Source organism: Pocillopora verrucosa, chromosome 1, assembly GCF_036669915.1.
Source record: "Pocillopora verrucosa isolate sample1 chromosome 1, ASM3666991v2, whole genome shotgun sequence".
In the NCBI taxonomy this organism is placed as follows: domain Eukaryota; kingdom Metazoa; phylum Cnidaria; class Anthozoa; order Scleractinia; family Pocilloporidae; genus Pocillopora; species Pocillopora verrucosa.
The window spans coordinates 29,464,327-29,488,291 of record NC_089312.1 but is presented as its reverse complement, the minus strand read 5'-3'; the positions used below and the strand labels follow the sequence as shown (position 1 = coordinate 29,488,291).

Below are 23,965 nucleotides of genomic sequence, written 5' to 3'. Positions count from 1 at the left end.
CGTTATCCTGATTGTCCAGGAACATACTTGTGTTATTGGCTTCCATTTGCTGGTCCTTGGTCATTTATTACGTCACGATTCTGTTTCACAGCGCGGCAAGCACGCCTTTGGTTTTCACTGGTGATGCCTTGTATCTGCAGATCAACCAATTCAACCCAAAAACTCCACTTTAGGAACCTTGTAATCCTGCTTTTCGGCGAATCCCGTCGCGCGAGTCAAAACTGAAAAAAAAAGAATTGCTATTAGTGCGCCGTGCAGAGATCTAGGTGGTTAAGAATATATGAAGGTCATATATTTAGATCTAGGTGTGAGGTACACGAAAATTAGGGACTACAGACAAACCTAGAGAGTTAGATTGTAGAGCCTACTACTTTTCGTACGCCTCACTCCCACAGTTCCGCGCGGCACGTTAGCATCAACTTCGTTTTTAATAATTATTGTTACTCGTGCGACGGACTTCACTGAAAAGTAGGGACTGCTCGTCGTCTGTGCCTCTCGCCGCTGTATTTTCATCGTTGGCCCGATTACAATTTGTGTTTCAGTACTGCGAATGAGAGAGGTTCCATGCTACCCACCAATCTCAGCGCGCCCTGTGCGATACATCGAGTTACCTTTTTGACAGAAAATTTCTAAGATTAGCTTTTAGTGAACGAAGGTGACCATACCCTCAAATGCCTAATGATAACAATATGAAGAGCATTTAACTCATTAAAGTGTATTTATTTCTTCGTCTAACCTTCGCCGTGATGCTTTTTATAATTCGCCACATCTTTAATTTAACCGTGAACTAAGTTGACTCAGTGGAGACTTCACCGAAGAACTGGTACCTGAAAAATCCCGTAAACATCTCGAAGAGTGGCGACCCGGACAGTGTGGCACCTTGAAGTAAGAGCAGGTTTAATTGTTGTGTTTTTGCTACATTCTTCCCACGCTTAGTACAAAAGATTTTTCGAAATATCACTTCAGGCTCAGGAAATAAGAAAACAGGGATCAATTCTCAACTGAACGTTTACGATTAAATTTGAGTCGCGGGTGAATTTGTACACAGTCCGTACAATGTCCAAATCGGTCTGTGGCGTTATGGTTTACACACGTGAAATGCATAGATTATGATCTAAAATTAATACGCTGAGCCGGCACTGAACTGAGCTCAGTAAGGTTTGGGAGTGGTTGTATCAGCCACTTTTTTCGTTCTTAGGACATGGTTGGGCGTTCTTCATTGAGTGTGAGAGGTTTTACCATGGCAAGTGATGAAAGTTAAAGGTTTTGTCCTGAGGAGTTAAAAAAAGTGTTTCCTCAAGGTAACTCTTCATGTTTTGTTTCCGTGTTAAGTTCTCATTTGATTAATATAAACATTACCAACTGTAGCTTCACTGATAAGACTTGTGTTTATTCTGATTTGTGGTCCGTAGGATAGTATTGAAATTACTGATTCACTTTCATGTTTGTTGCTTTTCGGAAATTTCTGTTCATCACGGCCAAGAAACCTTTCTTAATCGTTCAAGTTTTTACTATAAAATTCAGTTCATATAGATTAAATACCCTGAAAAATGTACTACTGTGTAGATGAATGAGTAGTTTGACGGCATAAAAGGTCTCCAGCCGGTGTATCTTTGTTAAAAGCTGGCCTTCTAGAAGTTTATAAATTTAATAGACTTAGTAACCGGTTTGTCGCTTGGCGGCAGTCAACACACGGGTAAGTACTTCTTTCTTATCGTTGGCCTACATCTGATTTCCAAGGCTGTTTTTGTTTGAAAACAAAACAACCTAGAATGAAATATTACCGTCATTAAAAAGCTCGGCTTTGTATCCTTAGTGCTCAAACTGATTTTCCTCTATTTCCCGGTGGGTTCCTTTATGTGCTGTTTACCCAGACAGACAAACCAACCGGAAGGCTTACTGAAAAAATGCTTCCCTGGTCGAGAAGACTGTTATGAAAATTGATCACTTTCATTAGTCTACACACCCCGAATTGAATACCAAATTGCATGCAGTAGTGAACAAATCCCTGGTTCATGCAAAAAGCTTTCCCGCAAACAAAATTGCAATCTCTGACTACCTATCAGATCGTTATTGTATCTATCGATACAATATTTTCGGGTAAATATCCCGTGCGCATTGCTTGGAGATGAATACCAAAGGATATTCGGACTTTGAGTAGCCAATCAGAATATATTAAGGGAGGTTATAAACTCCTTGATAATAAGCTCTTATTCAAACAACATTTCTACTTGTTCTACATGTCAATTAAACCAGGAAGCAGCTGGTAATGCTTTATTTAACCGAAGAAGCTAAGCTTGGTATAGTGAGCGGGGCAATAGCGATCCTTATTCTTATGGTCGTTTGCATGGTCTGCAAGCTAAGTCGACTCCACAAACAGCCAGCGTACAAAGACTCGTCGTACCTCAAGACTACTGCTGACAAGAATACTGCTGCAAAAGTATCTGTCATCCCATTCCCAAGTTTTGCTGCTGAATGCAGCGAGTGTGAACTGGAAAAAAGAAATAAAATGAACGGAGAAATAGAGCTGCAAACTTCCCAAAGGCTAAGTCCGCCAAAAAATAAAGGAAGAATTAAATTTTCTATGGTTTATCAAAATGAAATACAAACTCTTTTGTTGACTATCATCGAGGCAAGCCAGCTGGTCGGAAAAGACTTCTGGGATAGTGTAGATACCTACGTAAAAGTGAGGCTTCAACCAGATGAAGAAGGAATTTTGAAGGGACAGACGGACGTCTTCAGGAAATCCACAAATCCAAAATTTGGAGAGAGTTATGAGTTTAACATGTCATTACAAGATGTGGAAAATTCCATTCTTCATTTATCTGTTTGGGAAATTGACAAGTACTCCCGGCATCACATAATCGGAGAGGTTCAAGTTGAACTTGGCCATGTGCTCAAGGCAGATGAGTCTGTTGCCTTTGATAAGGAGCTGAGGTCATTTCAAAAGGTTTGTGGTACATTCATGAGATATACTTGACATCAAAAGATGCGAAATATGAATTGCGAAAACACTCCAAGTCAATAAGGATAACTAGAGAAGCAAATAGACGAAGAGACCTTAAAGTGCACAGACAAACATAGTGAAAAACAGAAAGACAACCAAGACAAGCAGCCATAAATACAAAACAGACGGACATATAGACTGGAACTCTTTGACTATCTGACTGACTCGCTGACTCAGTGACTCGCTGACTAGCTGACTGACTCATTGACTGACTGACTGGCTGACTGACGGACTGACTGAATGATTTAATGACGGCACTCTATTCCCTGTCTTCAGTAACAAACCTTCTTTCTAATTTCGCAGACAAAAGCCAATCTGGGGGAGATTTTATTCTCCCTCAGCTATATGCCAACTGCTGAGAGAATGTCAATAGTATTAATGAAGGCCAGAAACCTTAGTCCACCACTCAGCGACTGGAACACTGAGTCAAAACCAATCAGTAAGTATCCTGTGGTTGATTTGTATTCCCCTCTGTCTTGAATTCGTCATTATGTTCCTTTGTGATTGCAAAAGATCATAAGGACAAAAAAAATGTTATTTAAAATGTGAAACAGGAGAACGATTGGCCACACGGAAGCTTTTTTTCTGTGCTTTCGCCTTATTGACTCAGCCTGTCTTGTATAGACAAACAATGTACAGCACCGAATTAGATCTGCGGTCATTTATAACATTTAACAAATATACACTTTTTTAGTTGCATTGAAATTTTTCTAATTCCCGCTACGTTAAATACCTCCAGGAGCTTCTTTGACAACTTAACGTCTGCTGACATTTGAAACCATTCATACAGGTTTTTTTGTTCATTTAACAGATCCATTCATCAAAGTTGTTCTTTTATTCGATGGCAAAAAAGTGAAGAAAAAGAAAACGTCCACAAGGAAACAGGAGCCTAATCCTGTTTATAATGAGTGTATGATGTTTGACGTCCCCCCAGACCTCCTCCACAGGGTTCTGTTTGTCATATCAGTAGCTGACGCTAAATCAGACTCCACAAGAAGTGACGTAATTGGTCGAGTGGTAATAGGCTCAGCTACCACTGGAGAATCCCTCAGGCACTGGCATCAAATGTTGATATCGCCGCGGAGGCCTGTCGCGGCCTGGCACCGACTCAAACTTTAAGGACACTGGTACTAGAGAAATGAAAAATTACATAATTTTGATTTAGCTTGATAAACTTGGAGGTACTTTGGACATTTTTTACACAATGAAGTTTCAGTAATTAATTCACAACAATTATCCATAAAAGACAAATTCTGGTCACGAGGATGACAACAGCAAAGTAGCACTTAGAGACTAAGATCTGCGAGATGAGGCGTGACATGCTTACTCTTATCTCATACCCAGATCCTACTACACAACCGGTTGGCCGTGAAAGGTCTGGGTACAAAACTATAGTTACACCCCACTGGACCTCAAATCATGAGGTCCTGCACCTAGGCATATCTAGTTACTTATTTTGTGACTTTTTTGGGAGCGTTAGACGAAAATGAAGGCAGCAGAACGGTAAAAAGAAGCAAAGGATTTCTCGATTTTTTGCAAGCCGTTCTTTTTTTTCCTCCACTGCTCGAAAATCCCACAATTTTAACGCCAGCCCCGCCGCCCATTGCAGTTTTTGTTATCATTGTTGTGCAGTGCTACCAATAGTCGGGTAGGCGGCTGTATAACCGTCACTTGATACTGATCAACATTACTCAAATACTCAAAAATACTTCGCTAGAGATGCATAAAAATTAGTGAGGTCCAATATCGGAAAAATTCCGTTGTCATCAATTGTTTAGGTAATTTTTTTAAAAAAGTGAGGGATTATTTCTTGTCTGGAGTACGTTGAGCAGGTAAGGGGACGAAAACGTTTATTCGTATGGTTGATATTTTGCACCTTGTTATGTGACACATGATAGTTCCTTAGTCATTGTCAACCTGTCATCTTCTAAAAAGGAATTCAAGCTTTCAACCTTCACATAGCGGTCTTTTATATCAATTGTTTTAAGTCTGCGTATCAATCGCTGCGACCTTTGCATACATTACGTGTAACTTGAGTCTCAACCAAGATGGACTTACGGCAAGCACAAAGTGTCTTTCTTTGACCGTATCTCATTTGCGTATTTCATTTCCAACCAATTATTTACTCGGCTTCTCGTCAAACCTATTTTGTATGAAGCACAGTCGATAGCGTTTTTCCAGAATATATTAACATTAGATATGAATTACGACATGCAATTTCTCAATATGTTTTGGCAACAAATGTGTTTTTGCAATACTTCAGAAGGCTTTACTTGTTTTTTCAAAATGAAAATATTATGACTTCTTCACACGATCATATCGGGTGAGAAACATTGATTTGTGTGCGCGCTAAAATTTTCCAGAAACATGCTTCCATGTGTTAGCCCGGCATAACTAGTTTGTCCAGTTTTATGAAACAATATGAGGAGTAATTTGTCACATATCACTCGCATGTCCTGAATATGCTTTCCTAACTGTCTGAAATTGAATTTTTTTTCAATTTTTCTGACATTAGGAACACAGAATCAAAAAATTAACCCGGCAGATGTTCGCGACTTAGAATTTTTATTTTTTCCAACTACAACATTAAAAACAACAATAACAACACAAATAGTAACAAATAATAACATGCAGTATCGCATAAACTTTGCGTTTTTACACGTGTTCTTTTTTTATATAAGGGTTTTGCAAGTTGCTTTTGGTCTAGACGACTGAGTCATGAATTTAAAAGACTTTTGTTACCCTTGAAGAGAAACAGGTTATGATTAGGCGGTTATTGATGGAGGTTACCAGCAGAAAATAGCTGGCGCACAAGAAACTGCCCGCAGAAGGAAATTTCCTTGTAAATTAGAAAACGCTTTTAAATAACATTTAAGTTTTTAATGGTAGAATTTGCTTTCAATGATCAACTTTCCACTCTTCAGAGTAAACTTCTTCCTAAAAGTCAATTACATCAGCTTGGTGTGGTGTTTAATATATGATCGTGAGAGTCCGCACAGGAAACCCAGTCAAATTTGTTCGAACCGTCGTGGAATGTTTTCCAATCGACGACGATCTGAAGTCAATACTTACGATATTGCTCATAACTGTGTTGCTGAGGATCTCGATGAAAGGATATTTTCGCAAGACACTAAATTGCTGGTTAATTTGCATCTGAATAAGGGGAACACAGCCTCGATTACGTGGATAGGTGGGCGTATTAAATATCTATTTGTATTTTAAATTCCTGTCTCCCTTTAACAAAACACCTGTCATAAAACATTTGCACTCTTGTAATGCACAGGATATAAGTAATGAGGTGCATCATTACAGCCAAAATTAAAACTTCAGGGCCACGTAAGGTGAATCTTTTGAACTGTGATCCGGTCGCGTACGCGCGTTTTATTTGTGATCAACATTGACTCAAAGAAATTTCAGAAATCGCCACTGTCATTTGAAGTAAACTGCTGCAAAGTTTAGACTAGACTTGCATAAACTTTAAATCTTCGACAGACGGAATCATGCAGTGTTTACAAAGGTGAGTGTGATTTATTCTGTGGTCTCTTAGAGTGATGATAAGGGGGTTTAAACTTAAATGCTCCCTTCCTAAAACCCTGTTCTTCACTCTATCACTTATGAGTCGCTATATTGAAGAAAAACAACGAAGTCATTTAAAACATCTGGAGCAAGAATGCTTGATGCAAACAGACACAAAATGGAATCTAGCTGTTTTTGAGAAACAGTAAACAAAATTGTCATTACTTTTTTTCCCCGATCCCATTGTTCATTAATCTCTCAATGCGGAAAACTAACCCAATCGTGCGTGAAAAACTCATCTAATAAAACTTCTCGCCGACTGTGCCATCAATTTGCACGGCATCTATCTAACATAACAATTGCAATATGCAGTAATGTGGAACAAATGTTCCGAGCTGAACATCCCTTCTCGAGGTCGATTAAATATTTAAAAGTTTATCTGCAACTGACAACGTTAGATCAGACTAAAAAAATGCCCTCGACCGCATGTTGTTGAAGCAACATGGCAGCCTTCAGATAGTAATATTTAATCCTTATTCGAGAAAAACTGTTTAGATTTACAAAGCTTGGCTTTTAGGGAGGAATGAGTTGTCTAGTGAGAGTCTTTATCTCGAAGAAATCACCAGCGTAATTACAAAGTGAAGATAAACATATTGGATACCATTTTACTGACCGGTAACGTATTGACTTGTCAGATTCAGTTTGTTTCACGCATTTAAAGTCAGTAAACGTGTGTTGCATGCGTTAACGTTCTCATATAGGAATTTTTCCGGTGGTAACTTTTTTACTGCTTTGTTCTTAAGTAGCTAGCGGAAGAGCGATATGGAATCGCTTTATTACGCCTGTGGTTTCTGACAATTTCTAGAATGTAATCACGCATGCAATTGATTGCGATCTAGGGAAAATCAATATAAAATTTCCTGTGAGAGAGAGGATGAAATATCTCGCGATTAAATACTCGTACTTATAACCTTGCCGAATACGGAAGTCGATTTACCGATTAGATGAGCTTTTTTCCAATCTAGGAATATATTTTTTCATTTATGAAAGCGGATTGAACGGGCGAATGACAACCAAACAATATGACAACAGTATCCTATATTGTCACAAGAATAGTAATCTATATCATTGCTAACATTTGAAATTTTTCCAACCTCCGGCAAGCATTTCCTTATGGGAAAAATATCATGTTCGACTCTGCTCTTCGCCAAGTAGAACCGTACTTAGGTCTTATTTCCCATCGGCTCTCGCACCAGTCCTTTCCGTACTTGTTTAAAAATCGGCGCGGCAAAATGACACATAAATCTGTTTAGTCACACTCGTTATCATGATTATTCTATTGTGTTTCGTTTTGATAAGCGAACGACGGAAAAAAAAACTGGCAAGTGTTCATACCATTGGTGAGTAAAACACTTTTAAAATAACGGATCGTAAAATTATTCAGATATTGTTTTGTAGTTATCAATCGCGTGTGAGCCTGAAGTGGTTTGAAACGACCCGTGTCAAATGAATGCAAATTTCTAATTGATGTAAACCAATTGAACACCTCGCGAATTTGTTTATATTCTATTGTTGTGTTTGAAGTTTAACGGTTTTCAGTGGACTGTTTTACGAATAAGGAATTGCTCTGAATACTAGCTACATCCAGGCTGGGCTTGATGCCCAAACTTAATTTTAAAATCAAGGGCTCCGGTCGTACGATTTCATCCATCTGTTTGGAACAATGCGCAAAGAATTACTCGTACAGTAAGTATTAGCTATCTTCATTCACATCACTTGGAGCTTGAAATGTTTGCATTGTTCTCGACTAAGCTGCATGAAGATTTGAACAGATTTTGTACCCACACTTGATGAAATAATGTCTGCATCTACACGCGCTTAGTGTTTCCTAAATATTTCCACCAGAAACAATTTTAAAGTGATGAGTTCCTCGGGTCTGGTTCTAGAATATCACCTAATTTCTTGCACTCGGGCCCTTACTCTGGCAAAGGGTAAAATTCTTCTAGCAAGCGGGGAGGGGTGGAAGCAGGCGAGATTAAGCTTGCAAAACGAAACTAGTGGATTGGTTAGTAGAAGGAGGGGAGATTTCATTACAGTTGTAGCTTGACTCTCCACGGACTTAGACATCTCTTTGTGATTTCTTGTTTTTTCCGAGATAAAATATTACATTCTAAATCAATAATGCCACCTATAACTTAAAAACAGTACTACACCATTGCATGCAAGAATCACCTTACTTACAGTGGATAGATAAATAAGTAGGTAAATGAATACAACAAACGAATAAATAAAATATACTTAATATATACATCTTTAAAACCCCCAACAATATTAAACCTTTTGGCACAACTTGAAATTTCACCTGTAACTTTTTATTTTGTGTGGCAATGAAATACTAGGTAGGTACACCTTACTCACACATCCAAGAAAAAGTTGCCCATGTTTCCTTGAATTTATCAAGTTGGTTGTTTTTACTAGCTTAAGTGCAAAAAATGAGCTGTACATCTTTCAGGTGCAAAATAAAGCTTTCAAAATCCAAGATACCAATGCAAATATTTTTGGCAAAGATATGATATTTGGCAATCATAATCGCTGTCCAAGTGATTTAGTCACAGTCATGGTGCCAACTTTACAAGATTACACTTTCTGAAAAATTCATGTGTTGCATGATGTAGAAGTGTCCTGTTGGTTTTAGAGACTGGCTTACAACCTCGTAATATCCACTTTTTGCCAAAAGTGGTTTTAACTCAAGAACAAATCTGATTGCACCTGGTATAATAATCTCAAAGGGTACATCTGAAAGGAGAGGATGTTACTCAAACCTGTGAAAGCACACTTGTTTGATTGTATGACTGACATCACATTATATTCCAATTTCAGCACCACTGAGATCATATGGGAATTACAACACTTACCAACCGAACTGTGAAACACAACAAAAGTGACAAAGAAGACAGCAAAGAGCCAAAGACAAGTTCAGCAGTAAAAGCAACCACTACAACTACTACCACCACCACCACCACAACAACAACTACTTTAGCCACTACAACACCTACAGTAAAGCCGCCAAAAAGAATGACTCCAGTGCCTAAGGAAGCATCTTTTGAAGGAAGTATGCCTCAATTTCCTGCTTTTTTAAAGGATAGACTGTGTTGGGATACATAATTAATTCATGGTCCTGAGTATTTTATTTGCCAAATGTTCAAGAAATCTAAACATCAAGTTTTGACTCATTCTATCCTTCTCCTTGTTGCTAGGTGAAGATGAATTAAACATGACTGTAACATACTAAATTTAACTAAATTTGCTTGAATGATGAAAAACTAAAATCCACATGAAGAACTAGAACTAAAATTGTTCTTTATCTCTCTTTCACAGTACCATGGTGGGCAGTATTTGCAGCTGTTGGGTTAGCACTCCTTATAGCTGGCATTTGCTGTTATTGTGTCTGCTACCGTCAATGTTGCAAAAGGAAAAAGAAGGATGAGAAAAAAGCCATAAAGGAAAAAGTTGACCTTAAAGCCATACAAATGTTGGCAGCCAGCTACCAAGAGAAAGTTCAGCCATCTGTAGATGAGTTAGATTACAACAGTGATGAATTCCAGTCTGATGGTAGCTCAGGAGTAAAAATAGGTAAATAATAATAATAATAATACAAATAATAATAATAATAATGACAATAATAAGGAATTGTTACATATGATTTCCTAAAAATTTGAACATTACAAAAACATGGCTGGTGATAATAATATTGAAAGAACCTTTACCTAAGAAGTGAAAAGGTTAAATAAAGGCTAGAGACTGATGTGAGTGATAACATAATACTGACAGACATGGCATAATAGTGATATACAGGACTTGAATGTTGATTTTTTCTTCCAGGTCGCATTCACTTCACCCTTGACTATAGCTTCAATGATAACTGTCTCACAGTTGGAGTAGTAGAAGCTCAGGATGTCCCTGCTAAAGATTTCAGTGGAACATCTGATCCATATGCAAGAGTTATGCTGTTACCCGACAGGAAAAAGAAATTTGATACTAAGGTAACAAACAATCCAACTTATCTTAGGGAAAAAGTTTTGATAAAATTACAAACAGCTCACTAAAATTGCCTGATCTTCCTTCCTGGTGAAAATTCTGCAATAATCCAAAGTGAGTTTCAACAGGGACTGCAGTTGCATAGTAGACATGGTAGTTGTTTCCAGTTCCATTTAACCAAATAAAAGTTGTGTGGAGAGAAAGGAACATGACAATTTATTTTTTCTTGCTTATGCCCTATGCCTTTTCAAAGCCCACACTTTACTCTTGTTTCTCCTGCTTGGCTGGAGGAAAATGAAAAGACTCCTAGGACCTCAGCATGTTCCAAATGGGGTCCTATCATTTAAAGTCCACTTGGTCTCAGTTCACCTTTGAAAACCCTCAAAAGACTTCAACCTGAAACAAACTGATTCAACTGGCACTTCTCTCGAACAACTGTCTGTTTGAGCACAAGCCATCCATACCATGAATCAACATCATGATGATACTGAAAACAATCATTTCTGAAGTTGAGGAAAGTCTTACCCACTCATTAACATTTCAAATTTTAGGTTCACCGGAAGACTCTAAATCCAGTTTTCAAGGAAACATTTGTTTTCAAGAATATTCCATACAGTGACATAACAAACAGAACTCTTTGTATAGAGTTGTATGACTTTGATCGGTTCTCTAGACATGATATCATTGGAGACGCCAAGCTCCCTCTTATTGATGTAGATTTAGCAACTAGCATTGACGAATGGCGAGCTTTAATTCCACCATCATCTTCAGGAGGACTTACTGGGGTGAGTTCCCACATCACTGCTGTATAAAAAACAACACTTACACATGTAATTTGTTCTTGTAAATTGTTTAAAAAATATCCCCTCTAGTGTGAGTCAAACCAGCTAGTATAGCGAAAAACATGAAGTCAGAACTTCCAAGAAACAAATTGCTTTGAGTAACAGAGTAAGGTATTTGAAGTTAAATCTTCCAGATTTCAAATACAATGCCTTTAACTACTATAAAACGATGCCTTCATTTTATTTCACTCACTACTAAAGCAAACAGCGTTCTCATCATTAACAAGTCCACAGACTTCAACCTCTTACATTTATTTTACAGAATTTCTAAATTTCACCCCTTGATCTTCTTGTGTTGAATCTTTTCTAGCATTCCAAGTCTGAACTAGGACAGCTTTGTTTCTCATTGCGTTATGTCCCTGCTGCTGGTAAACTTCAAGTAGTAATATTAGAAGCTAAAGATCTTAAAAGTATGGATGTATCAGGTTTTTCAGGTAAGAGTATTAAAAGACCTCTAGTTATGCATCTCTTCCACAGTTTAGATAACTTTGAGGGGTTTAATAAACCCTTTAACTGCAAAGATCTGATTGGTAACTCTCCCATCTAGCTGCAACACAAATCCTTGTAAATTAGTTACAAGAATTTGGTGTTTGATCAAGACAAAAACTTCTACCCGATAAGTTTGAATAACTTCTCACTAGCTGTTTGCTGGATAATGTAAGGATATTATCAGGAGAAGTTTCATGTTGATCACTTCTGGGAGTTAAAGGGTTAAAACTGGTTTCTTAATAGTCATCCTTGCTAACATTTCAGTGAGGAACCTGTCACAAAATGTTAAGCCAAAGCTGTTACTTGCTTCAAAGACAGGGCTTTGCATTCAACCTGTTTCAAACTTGCCATTTGACAAGCTGAAACTACAAACTTTTAGTTGGTGGAGAAAAAGTTGGAGGGCATTTCATGCAATATTAGATATAATCAATTTTAAGCAAATGTTTAGTGTATTTTAACTTCAGCATATGAACAATGCCTGTTACATAATTGATATAGCTATTTTAAAGGCTGACAAACACTGGTTTACACAGTTTACCTTTGGACCATGATAAAAATGTTATAGCTTGTTCATAGACCATGAAACTCTAGATGCCAAATTTATGACTTAACAATAGACTTCAAATCAAATTACCAAATTGTTCATTAACTTGCCCTGGTGACCAAAACAGTTGCAGTTTGGAACACTGAAAAATGGTCTGTGTAAGGTTTAACAGATAAATAATAATTAAGTCAAGTTATTATGAATTTGGTAAGATTTTTAAGATCTATCACTTTACGCTTGCTCAGCGACTTGATGAATGTCTCAACCCATACAATACACTGCACTAAAGATTATCCTAAAAAGTAGTCAGACTTGTTGATCGTTGTTAGGGACTGAAGACTTCAATGAAATAACTTAGGCAAATGTTTCTTTGAAACAACCAGACTCCAAGTTACCTTCTTGAAATTACAGATCCTTATGTCAAAATAGCCTTGATTCAAGATGGACGGAAACTCAAGAAGAAAAAGACAACCGTCAAGAAGAGAACACTTAACCCTTACTTCAATGAGAACTTTAGTTTTCAAGTTCCCTTTGAGAACATAGAGCAAACATCTTTGATAATCTCTGTGTTGGACTATGATCGTGTTGGTCGCAGCGAAGTCATTGGAAAATGTGTTGTAGGTGAATTATCAACAGGTCCAGATCAGCAACACTGGACAGACATGCTGGCATCGCCACGGAGAGCAATTGCACAGTGGCACACTTTACATAATTAATGCTTGTAGTTTTTTCACAATAGAATATACAATAAAATATATACACCGTAAGTGTATGAAGAAGTTCAAGCTTTACATAACACTGTAAAATAAATGTAATGTAAATCTGAGGCCCTTTACTGTAATGTTTCAATCAGTAGTAACATGGTGTGTTGAGTGTGTTCATTTTCCGAAAAAAAAAAAAAAATTAAATTCATGTAACAATATAATTGGACAAAGATGACATACATTCATCATTTTTTGATCCACTTTCATTACAAGTGGTGTGGTGTAGTTTTTAAGAGAATACTTCAAATGAATTGCAAGAGTCTTAACATTGCATCTCTGAGAGCAGTAGCAAGTTTCAGGTATTAAACTTATTAGAGACATAAAACTATATTATGATTCATAGAGGCTTTCCCCTCTTGCAGAGATCTTTTTGGGTTATAAATTCTTGAAAGGGACACAAAACATAACTGTTTGAATTGGTTTTAAGAAATATTATATGTAATAATAGGAGTAATCACGTGGAATTTTGATTTGGACTGTTCATTTCGGTTATTTTCAACTCAAACTTTTCCACTATTGCAATCATTTTCAATAAGCTGTTTTAATAAAAAAAATTATGTATGTACTAGCTTGAAGAGCGATAACCCTTAACTTTCCGAAAACCAGCCTGAATGTTCACTTCCATGCTTGATCAAGAGAGATAAATTATCATCTCTGTGCTGTCCAATCAGTCCAAACCTAAGTGTTCCAAGTAACCCAGTCTGTATCATTCCTTGCACACAAATGTAATTTCAAGGTAACAAACTTGAATGATTTTAGCTTCCAAGCACCAAAATTCCTTACTTTTGACCCCTTATAGAAAATTATTCTGGCTGGTCCCAAGATATGAAAAGCTGCCTGGAAAGCTACAGTCTCAGACAAAATTTCTTGCAACAAGATTGAGCCTCACAACTCCTGAATGTCCTTGCTCCCCTCATTCAGTGTAGCAATAAAGCATGACAGTATCACATATAAACCACACCGAGAGACTGGATTGTTCTGAAGGATGATCATGCAAGGTGATCAAAATAATTTTCAATGAAGAAATGTTTCACTCATTACATAAAATGCCTCAAAAGGTTGTAAGAGATGTTGGCAAAATTAAAAATAACATGTTTGGGTAATGACTGTTTCTGCTATTCACAGGTATATGTAACTTCAACGAAACCACAATGATCTTTATACTGATCTGTGGTACCATGTATATGCTTCACTGTTAAATATTACAGAAAAGCAAAATGGGAACCAAATCTAAAAACAAAGCTCATTTTAGCAGAAAACTGTGAAAAAAAAATGCTAAAAAAGATCATAAAACCCCTATGTCAAAACTTTTTGGTGAAAAAAGAAAAATAACCCAAGAAATGTTCAAAAGATCCTAATAAACTTCTCTATGGGGAACTTAGGAAGATGTTTTCTTAATTGTGCAGAGATTAATTTATGTCTTCCATACTAACAGAAAAGCAAACAAACCAAGACAAAATATTCCACATAAAGTACATGATATATTTACAAAATTACTTCATCACTGCTGTAGATACATCAAACCACATTAACACTATCCAATTTAATCTCATCACAATTGATTAGTCCCCCTTTGCAATAATTGTTGCATCCACTTCCATTTTCTCACTTTAAAGTTAGGTACCTCAGCTCTCCACAATACAAGCAAAATGTTAATATATAAACACTTTATCAATGATGTTCCAGTCCCTTCTTTCTTGCTTTCTCTGCATCTTCCATTTCAAACATAACTTTGTGCCCCTGCAAACATAATGCAAAGACATCCAGTTGACTGCTGACCACACAAATTCTTGCAACTAAATGTTTTGAGCTGCATCTAAAAACTGTTCCAGGGAGGGGACTGTTGAAGTATAGGTAGTGATTAAAAATCAATTTCAGGTCAAACGAATCTACTTTAGTTCCATCTGTTTTCTCCTTTGTTCTTGGTACATTTCCATGGTCTTTACACAAAGATGAAGAATAAGTGATTTAAAAAAATATTTTAAAAAAATTGCCATGAAATATTTCATAAAAACATTATAATACACTCAAAAAGCTAAAACAAGGCTAGTCAACAACATTTCAACATAAACATAACATCATTATCAAGGCAAAAAATGATAAAATTATTCTGCTACAAATAAAAACAGCAATAGGTACTGATTAAAACATTTAATTATAAATAAATAATATAAATAATTTCAAGCTAAAAGAAACATTTTGCACCCCTGGAGTCCACTTGCACATTCAATTTTACTTTCAGTTTTCTTTTATAGCATTTCAAACACTAAACAAGCAAAGAAAAAAACACAAAGCGAAAAAAAAACATGCAAATCAAACTCCTGGTAGCTTAATATCATTTTCAACCTGAAATCATATTAAACTACAACGGGTACATCAATCAAATAGGAATCAGCTGGACTAAAGGAGCTCACAACTTCTTTTCCAGAAACAATAGAACCAGGCCTCCACAGACTCAACAAACTATTGTACCTAACTACATTCATAATTACAAAAAATAATTAAGAACAAAAACAAGCAAAAAGCTGAGAATAACAGACTTAAAGGGAGAAAAAAGTTATCAACCACGCAACACATTTCCTATTCAAAGTAAAAATTAACTTGAGTTGTCAACCAACTAACAGAACTTGTTTAGACTCAGTTCAGTTGTCACATTCTAGTACTGTACTCCACAAGGCCCAAGCATGTGCTTACCACTATGTCTGCCCAGTCATGTTTTGCTCTCCACAGCATCCAGAAAACCATTGTCCCACCCATAAGCTTAGACAGAAATACATGGACTTTGCTTGGATGGGGCAGAACAGTTCGTGACATATTCCTAGGAGAGAGAGCAAGTCTGAGTGCATGACTATCTTTTCTTAAAGTGCCTATGACACTAAATTTTTTTCTTTTTCTGGTTGATAACTGTATCTAAAATTTGAAACAATTGACCTAGTGAGTTCTCCTTGACCATTTTTTGCGTATTGAAAGTACAATTTGGCAGCTGAAAAGTGTCGCTATCTAGCATGCAGCCAAAATGATTATGTCACGTAGCTGTGACATAGAAAACTATGAATACACTGCAGCAACTAAGGTGGAGAAAGGAGGAATCAAGAAGAGAGGCAAAACATCAACATCATTGTAGGGATTTCTTCATGTGCAAGATTTTTTCATGCTTGAAGAGCATGGGCCACTTTTGTAGGGTTTGTAGATCCACTTGTTGAAGTCAGTCTTGTTATACATTGTTTTGTGAAGCTGTATAGCCTCGATGACTGAAGTTTTGATCATCGACATCAAGGAGATCTTACTACTTCAAAGTCATTAGCCATATGCTCTGTCACAGCTTTGAAGACAGCTGTTACAACACATGCCACTGATCAAATCAGATGGCCTATGAATTCAGCTAAAAAGAATGCCCATTAAGGGACCTGTTTCCACACTGGACACCGTTGTTCCACATACTTTTCAGCTGACATTTTGCAAGCAAAGAATGGTGAGCTTCTTATTGTTGTTTATTTTACACCCTTGAGACACTCAAGGAGATGAACAATTTGCAGTAAAAATAGCTATTGACTTCTCAGTGAAAATCATTGTGCTTTGTGATACAGCCAATTCTTTTAATGTTGCCATTTAAAGTTAGTTTTTAGTTTGCTACAATAATTTCTCAACAGTAACAAAATTCTAGAGCACTGAGCAAGGATAATGAATGATATGTTACAGTAACAGAAAGGAACACAGCTACCCATTCTTAACATAGATTTCACCACAGAAAACAAAACAGATATGCAACAAACTAAACAATCAGTAACGGAAATATTTTGTTCAAATCTTGACCTGAACACCACAGGCAAGAAAGCCTTTTAGTCAATCTTTGTCAAAATCTTCCCCTTGATGCACGCAGTTCTCCTTTGTAGGGCTGAACTGTACTCACAACTTCCACTTCTTACTATTTTACTACTTGAGTATGATGTATCACAACTCTTGGTAGAGCTTGCTGAAGGTAAGGGTACATCACTATTGCACATTATTTCAAGAGTATTTCAACAAAAGTACATGAGATGCGAGAGACTTCACAGTTTTCTTTGTCATCACCTGGTAACTCCTTACCAGTCTACAGGACACTTGAAGACAAAATAAGGGAACTTTTAGACCCGAAAATGACTGAGATTTTTCCTTCTATCAGAATTGGCTTGTAAAAATGACAAGCTTCATAAATACGCCAAAAAAATTTCGTGTCACACAAACGTTAACGTACTTGAAGAAACAGCGCTCTCAGCTCCCTTCCATACACGTTAATAAAATTGAGAAGGCTTGCCTACAGGCATATAAAATAACAGTAATAAGGTCTGCCATTTAAGATAAGAGAACTGTACAAATACCTTTAAGTTGCTACTAGTAATCATAATTTTGTTCTTTACAAGTAACTTTTAAGTTGTTACTTATCTTACCATCAGTTTACAGGGTAATTCAGACCATATAACCGATGAAATAGAACAGGCTAAATAGCACAGGTTAAACAGCACAGGTTAAACAATATTTGAGAACGGTTATACAACCATATGCACAAAATCCTCTTCATATGTGCATCAACGGAGTGAAAATGTTCCAAATTATGAAATATCAAGGCCTGTTTGAAAGATAAAACATATCATGTCACATACTTATCTGCCTCAACGTATTAATAGCCCAAATTAACTACTGACGATCCTGCAAACGCTCAAAACTCTCTACCACTTTCAATATGGCGGCGATACTACTAATACTAGCTACCAGACCTCTCACGAAATTCTAACAAAAGCAAGCCAGCCTCCCCAGTTCTTCTCCTGTATTGAGAGAAATGAAGCAAGTCCTGTTGCAATATTTGTGCTCTTGGTTCCGGCATTTCCTCCATCAGTTAACCCAGTATATTGATATATCATGCGAATCTTAAAAATGAGTTGGGAATATTCACCAGCTCTGTCTGGGTACAAGACTCCCAACGAAGAAACGGCCACACGCTAAATTCCTCAAAGATGCCAGAGGAGTTTGTAATCGATTGGCAGAAATACGCACGGTGAGGTCGCTACCCCATGGATTGTTCGTGGTCAATCTCAAGTACGGAAAGCATATCTCAATACCAAATGGAAAAGGAAATAAATACCAGGCAAAGGTGCTTAGTGTCGGCAAGTGTCGTTCAAAGATGCCAGAGGAGTTTGTAATAGATTGACAGAAATACGCGCGGTGAGGTCGCTACCCCATGGATTGTTCGTGGTCAATCTCAAGTACGGAAAGCATTTCTCAATACCAAATGGAAAAGGAAATAAATACCAGGCAAAGGTGCTTAGTGTCGGCAAGTGTCGTCTCATCTCAGTGGGGGTACAGAAGAGACCGCTTTTGAAGCATTTAATTATTGTTTTGAAATGATTAATGTGTTCACCGCCTAGCTGTCAGCTCCTGAATCTTGCGAAAATATTTTTAAAGCTTTTAAGTTAACTTGATTCATTCTTTTGGGAAAATGGGGCCATTAGACTCAGTTATTCTGATTCGGGTGGGTAGGATATAAAATAAAACACAAACTGGCACGAAGTCTTTCGTGAGCTATCTTCTACACTTCAAAATCACGATTGTTATGTACATACATTTCTAACCGCAGACAAAACAAGTTTAGAAATTGATATTAAGCTAAGGGCGTTAAGTCGGTGACCCGATGCATATAAAACGAACCTCACAAATTGTCAGTGTGTATGTCTATATCGACCCGTCACGGGTAATTAATAATTTTAGAAAAAAGGGTGCGTTTTCTCCATGTTAGTTAATACTGTTCATCTGATATCACATTAATTTATATCCGTAATCCTATTATTTTCAATCTAACAGTAAGCAAATCGGCGTATTTCAGTCACCCTTTGTTTTCCCAGCACAGCAAGCTTTCGCGTGGTGTGCACTGTTTAAATGTGCAGGGTTTTAGTCGCACCCTCCCCCTCCCCCCAGCCGCTCCCTTGCCTCCGTTTCACCTTTGGAGGGGTGGGTGCGGCTACACGTTGGCTAGCAGGGTTTTGAATAGATTGAGTTCGGGAAAAAAGCCCCCCCTGATGGAGTGTAATCAAGAAAAGGTAAGCTGCTCGTGTTCTTTGGACATAAGTAAATTTGTCTCCGTAAAGAGTTTCCAAAGCTGACGATTCGAGAGCTATCCCTTCGTCAGAGTCCTTCGTCATTCGCTCGGGTGAAGGACTAACGCTCGAAACGTCAGCTCTAGAAACTCTTTACGGGGACCAATTTACCTTATTAACTCAGTTGATAAAAAAAATTGGATCAATATCATTATCTGGGTAACTGCCCACCTGCCCCTCCCCTAACCTAACATTAACCTTAAATTGTTGTCAATTGACTGTTGTTGAGTTAGGGGAGGGGTAGGTGGGCAGTTGCCCAGATACTAATATTAATCCAAAAAATTATCTCGATATTCCCCCACCGACGTACCACTACAGTTTCTTTAGAAACTTACCCCTCTGTATTTTCGTGGCATTACTTAATTCAGCCAGGAATCGAGAGACAGGAGACAGGTTTTCTGAGACGACCAATTTTCTACTGAGATTGAGTTGGCACGAGATTGATTAATTACTTCCCTTCGGCCGAAATCAAATAACTTTACTTTTCTCTCAAGAGAAACCTCTTGAAAAACCTTCTCTTAACTTTCAACAATTCTTCCCTCACCTGTAGGACATAAATTGGTGGCTTAAAAAGTTTATTTTCTTTACCCATCATTCCTAACAAGAGGAGGAAACATGGAAGTGATACCGTTGGCTGAGTACAAGAAACAAATACAAGAATGAACGTTCTCATGTCGCCACTTAGATACATTGTTGTTAAATTGAAGAAAATCAACAGTTTTATGACATGAAAGAAAAAAAAATAGGAAAGGTAACTATCTCTAACATTCAGTCAGCTTTTACTGATAAAAATAATGATGTCTACAATCTTATCAACTTGGATTAGTGGCTCACCGTGATTTAAATGATTTCTCGTCACACGCAAATTCCTGCCTTACATTTATGATACTATTTCCATAGATACTTGTCTATCTATCCTAATAATAGTGTTGTTTTACGTATTCAGTTAACAGCTGAGAGGCAAGTTTCCGTTATGTACCCGGTATGGAGAAACTCGTATCAGCTTCCCAATCCAGAGAAACCGTTCTATCGTTAACGAATGGAGCCTTTAGCCATCGGTCCATGACTGCAAATGAAAAAAATAATTGCATCCCTCGTGAAGTTCAATGAGATCACAGTTGAATGCACTGACGCTTTCACATCGCAGAGAAAAGATTTTAAAACACCCTCTTCAAAACGTGGCGAGGGTGACAAGTTTTTCTATTGTTCTGGAAAATAAAATTCGAATTCAGTGAAACTGAATAGAACTTAGTTAAAGGAAACTGCATTGTTAAAATTTTAAATTGCAAAGTTCTATGCTTCATCGCTTAGGTAACGAGTCAAAAGTGCAACACGTGTTTTCTTTTTCACTCCTTATATAGCTTTGTCCTCTGTGTGTGATTAAAACCTGCTTATTTGATTAAGGAGCTTTAAAACAATGGCGTCAATGTAATTTGCGTCAACTTAAGGAAAAAAGAAAGGTGGTGTTATTTAACCGAACATCGATGAATGAATGATCTTGAAAGAGATCCGTAACGTTCTCCAGGTGAATAGATGCTTCGAGTGAGGTCTTCTTTCAAAGGGTTCTGAGTTTTTCTGGTTCATCATTGTAGATTTTAGTGGTGTTTTAAAGTTGATGAATTGGCTAAATAAAATTTAGCATAGTTTATAAACGGGTAGAACACGTTCTAAGACTCAGGAATTCATAACTTTTCTTGGAAAAAACTACCGCGATGCGAACTGTGATTCCTTGCACTTTGCGAGAGCAAACTTTTGCGGTTTGAGAGGATAGAAGTTTGAACTACTAAAACATTTTTTGCAATTTTATGTTCAAAGACTGTTTAAGCTGAGCTCGAAATAAACTCAGAAGGAAATGTAATATTTTCAACTTTTATTACCCGTTGAGTAAAAGCACATTTTATTCATAATTAATTGAGTCACCTTTCCCGGTTCAAATCAAATCGTGTCGGGAAGGTAATGCCTTTCCAACCAAAAGACTGACACAACAACAAAATCAAACAAAACATGATCCTCTTCTTTTGCCATGCGCCATCTGCAAAATCTGCAAAAGCAAAAACCCGAAAATCTTGAAACTCACTCACTAAGCCGCTCGCAAAAAAGATGGAGAGATATTTGATGTTGCTTCATATTTCCATGTTGCACGATAAAATGATAGGCGGATCTTTGTGTGAGAGGTTGTTGATATTTAGCCGAGCTAAAAAGAGGACTGGAGACGACTTCCCAACTAACTATGCTTTACTTTTGGTTGTCTGACCGGCGTTGATGATGAGGAGCTGATTACTAATTTGAACAATCTCGTTGTTTTTTCAGGGACACAGTACACCATAAGCTACCCTATTCTTGGTGCCACTGATGATAGAAGTTTCTTTCTGTAGTTACTTTGGCGGAGGGTTTCGCGCTTAGAGTAAGATTTTTTCTTAAAGAGCTAGTTATATTTTTAGTTGTTTTATTTTTCTATTTTGCGCCTCGCAAATTTATTGAGATACGGTGGAGGTCCAAACAAAGGCGTGTAATAGTATGCCGGAATCACAAAGAAACAAGGTTAGTAAGCATTGGAGAAGGTAGAAACAGGTAACAAAGAATCAAACTGAAATTTTTTTAATTCTTAAGCTTACAAACCGTGACGCAGCTTTATTGATGTGAACGATGCGTGCAACAAGCGAGCGGAACCACCTCTACAATAAAGTGGACATTTAAAAAAGTCTTTCAAAACCACATAGGTATGCAATACGTGTGCATTACATGCTTGGTTTGATTTGTCAAAACCGTAGTCCAGTGTAAGACAGTTGCACTTTTCAAGTCAAGCAATGGACGCAGACACTGCAAAAAGTTTCTTCCCAAGCTAATTATTACAAGATTTCCCAAATTATGAAACGACTAAATAAATTTTATGAATCCGGAAAAAAGTATTAGACAAGAGCAGATGAGCTGAGGCAGTTTTACCTTTTATCATTGACTCCGATATTAGCCGTTCATCCTAATTACGTTTCTAACGAAAAGCCTAGGAAGATGAAACCTGGGCGAGGTCGAAAAGGTGTAGGTAAGCCGAGAGTAGGACCATGTGCTCACCAGCTGCGGTTAAAAGCCGCGCACGCTTTGCAGCTCAGATCTACGAGTAAACTTGCTTCTGGTACCAGATTTTGGTTCTATTATTCAGTCAGTGGACGCGTGAATCATAAAAAAAAAAAACGAAAAAAAATTTAACGGGGCCTTTTCATCAATCACTGGCAAATTATGCGAGAGGTTTTTTTTTTTTTTTGAACAATAGTCATTATAAAGACCACTGACTGAGAACCTCGCTGTCTCCACACGTATGCTTTCTAGATTATGCTTTCTATCCTGTTCATTATTTGCGAAAACATTCAAAGTAGCCCTCAAATGAGCTCAGGACCCCCCTGAGTTGTTTAGTTAACCAAGACAACGTCAAGTAAAGTGATAGATAACACTAAATATATTTCCAATGACTCTTAAAATATTTTCTTGAAATCTGTTTTTCTGCGTAGGCATGTTGCTCGTGCAAAGTAAACAACCCGTTAATTGAACTTATTGGCGCGCGTGCCGCCTGATGACATAATTTCACTCAAAGCTGCTGATCTGCCACATCCCCATGGACTTCCAACTTATTATCATAGCACGCGACTTCAGGCAGTTGTTGCTTAAGAAAACCACGTGTCCCTGGAGACTGAAAACTTCAATGCTTCACAGACACAATGAGCCAAACGTCTAAGAACATAAGACGAAAGATTGATTGTTTGTCTTACATTTTAGACCCAACATCTACTATGAAGAGGTTATGCTATTGAAATCGACATCCGAAGGTCTTGGGTAATTCTTGATCTTGGCAATTCCTCGTGGGGTAGTAAGAGTCTTTTTTTTATCCCGCGCTTATGAAAAAATGATTAACATATCTGAGCAACACCTAGAGCATTTGCCGATGACACTTAGTTTAATTTGTCTAGTTCTCTTTGAAACTGCATTGATTTGATGCCGAAATACATCACTTGGGATCCTCCATATGCCATAATCTTTTTTTATCCCAAAACGTAATCATCCTGACAGGTTATATTTCATGGCTCTGACATGTTACTTTTGTTTAACTGACATACTACTTCTCATGGGCAGCAAACGACAGCTATTCATCCGTAACACAAAGTACTGCAAATAATTACATATAACCTCTTATACCTTATAATTAACGTCGCACGTGTCTGTATTGTTCGTCGCTCTGATTGCTTTTTTAAGCTCGCCATTTAATTTCAACCAAATTTCAACAATATTTTTTCCCCTCACCAGACCCAGTAGAATCGCGCGATCAGTGCAAATTTTTTGACGTGATTTTTCCCAGGATTCAAAAACGGGGGTGATAGTCGTTGTCTAGCTGGTACAGTTTCAATCTCTAGGCTAGTTCATTAGGCTAACAAAAACTAAAAGTTATTCCTCTCCACGGGGCAACTACTCAAAGATGTACTCCGCTTTTTCTAGAAACAGGAAAGTTGCACCTGTGAACCACTTAAAAAGTGAACTAAACACATTTTTTAAAAGATCTGCTCCAACACGCCGCTCCTATGAAGCGGATAACTGAAAAAGCTGGCTGTAGTCATTGTTTTAATTCTTTCATATCTTCCTTTTCATTAAAC

The 23,965-nt window shown here is 37.4% G+C and overlaps 1 protein-coding gene and 1 long non-coding RNA gene across 2 annotated transcripts; one reads left to right on the top strand and one right to left on the bottom strand.

Annotated features, from left to right (window-relative positions):
- Positions 1-1,159: 1,159 nt before the first annotated feature.
- On the top strand, positions 1,160-13,152 carry LOC131786084 (synaptotagmin-C-like). Its single transcript, XM_066162529.1, has 10 exons — positions 1,160-1,301; positions 2,257-2,950; positions 3,311-3,446; positions 3,819-4,115; positions 9,414-9,635; positions 9,902-10,156; positions 10,406-10,566; positions 11,113-11,346; positions 11,714-11,837; positions 12,848-13,152. The coding sequence occupies exons 2-10, from the start codon at positions 2,270-2,272 to the stop codon at positions 13,150-13,152; spliced, it is 2,415 nt and encodes an 804-aa protein (XP_066018626.1). The 5' UTR covers positions 1,160-1,301; positions 2,257-2,269.
- A 1,509-nt stretch (positions 13,153-14,661) lies between these two features.
- Positions 14,662-17,961, bottom strand: LOC131786086 (uncharacterized). Its single transcript, XR_009340340.2, has 3 exons — positions 17,841-17,961; positions 15,895-16,018; positions 14,662-14,940 (listed from the first exon to the last, which is right to left on the bottom strand). It is a non-coding gene; the product is annotated as an uncharacterized lncRNA (long non-coding RNA).
- Between the last annotated feature and the right edge of the window lie 6,004 nt (positions 17,962-23,965).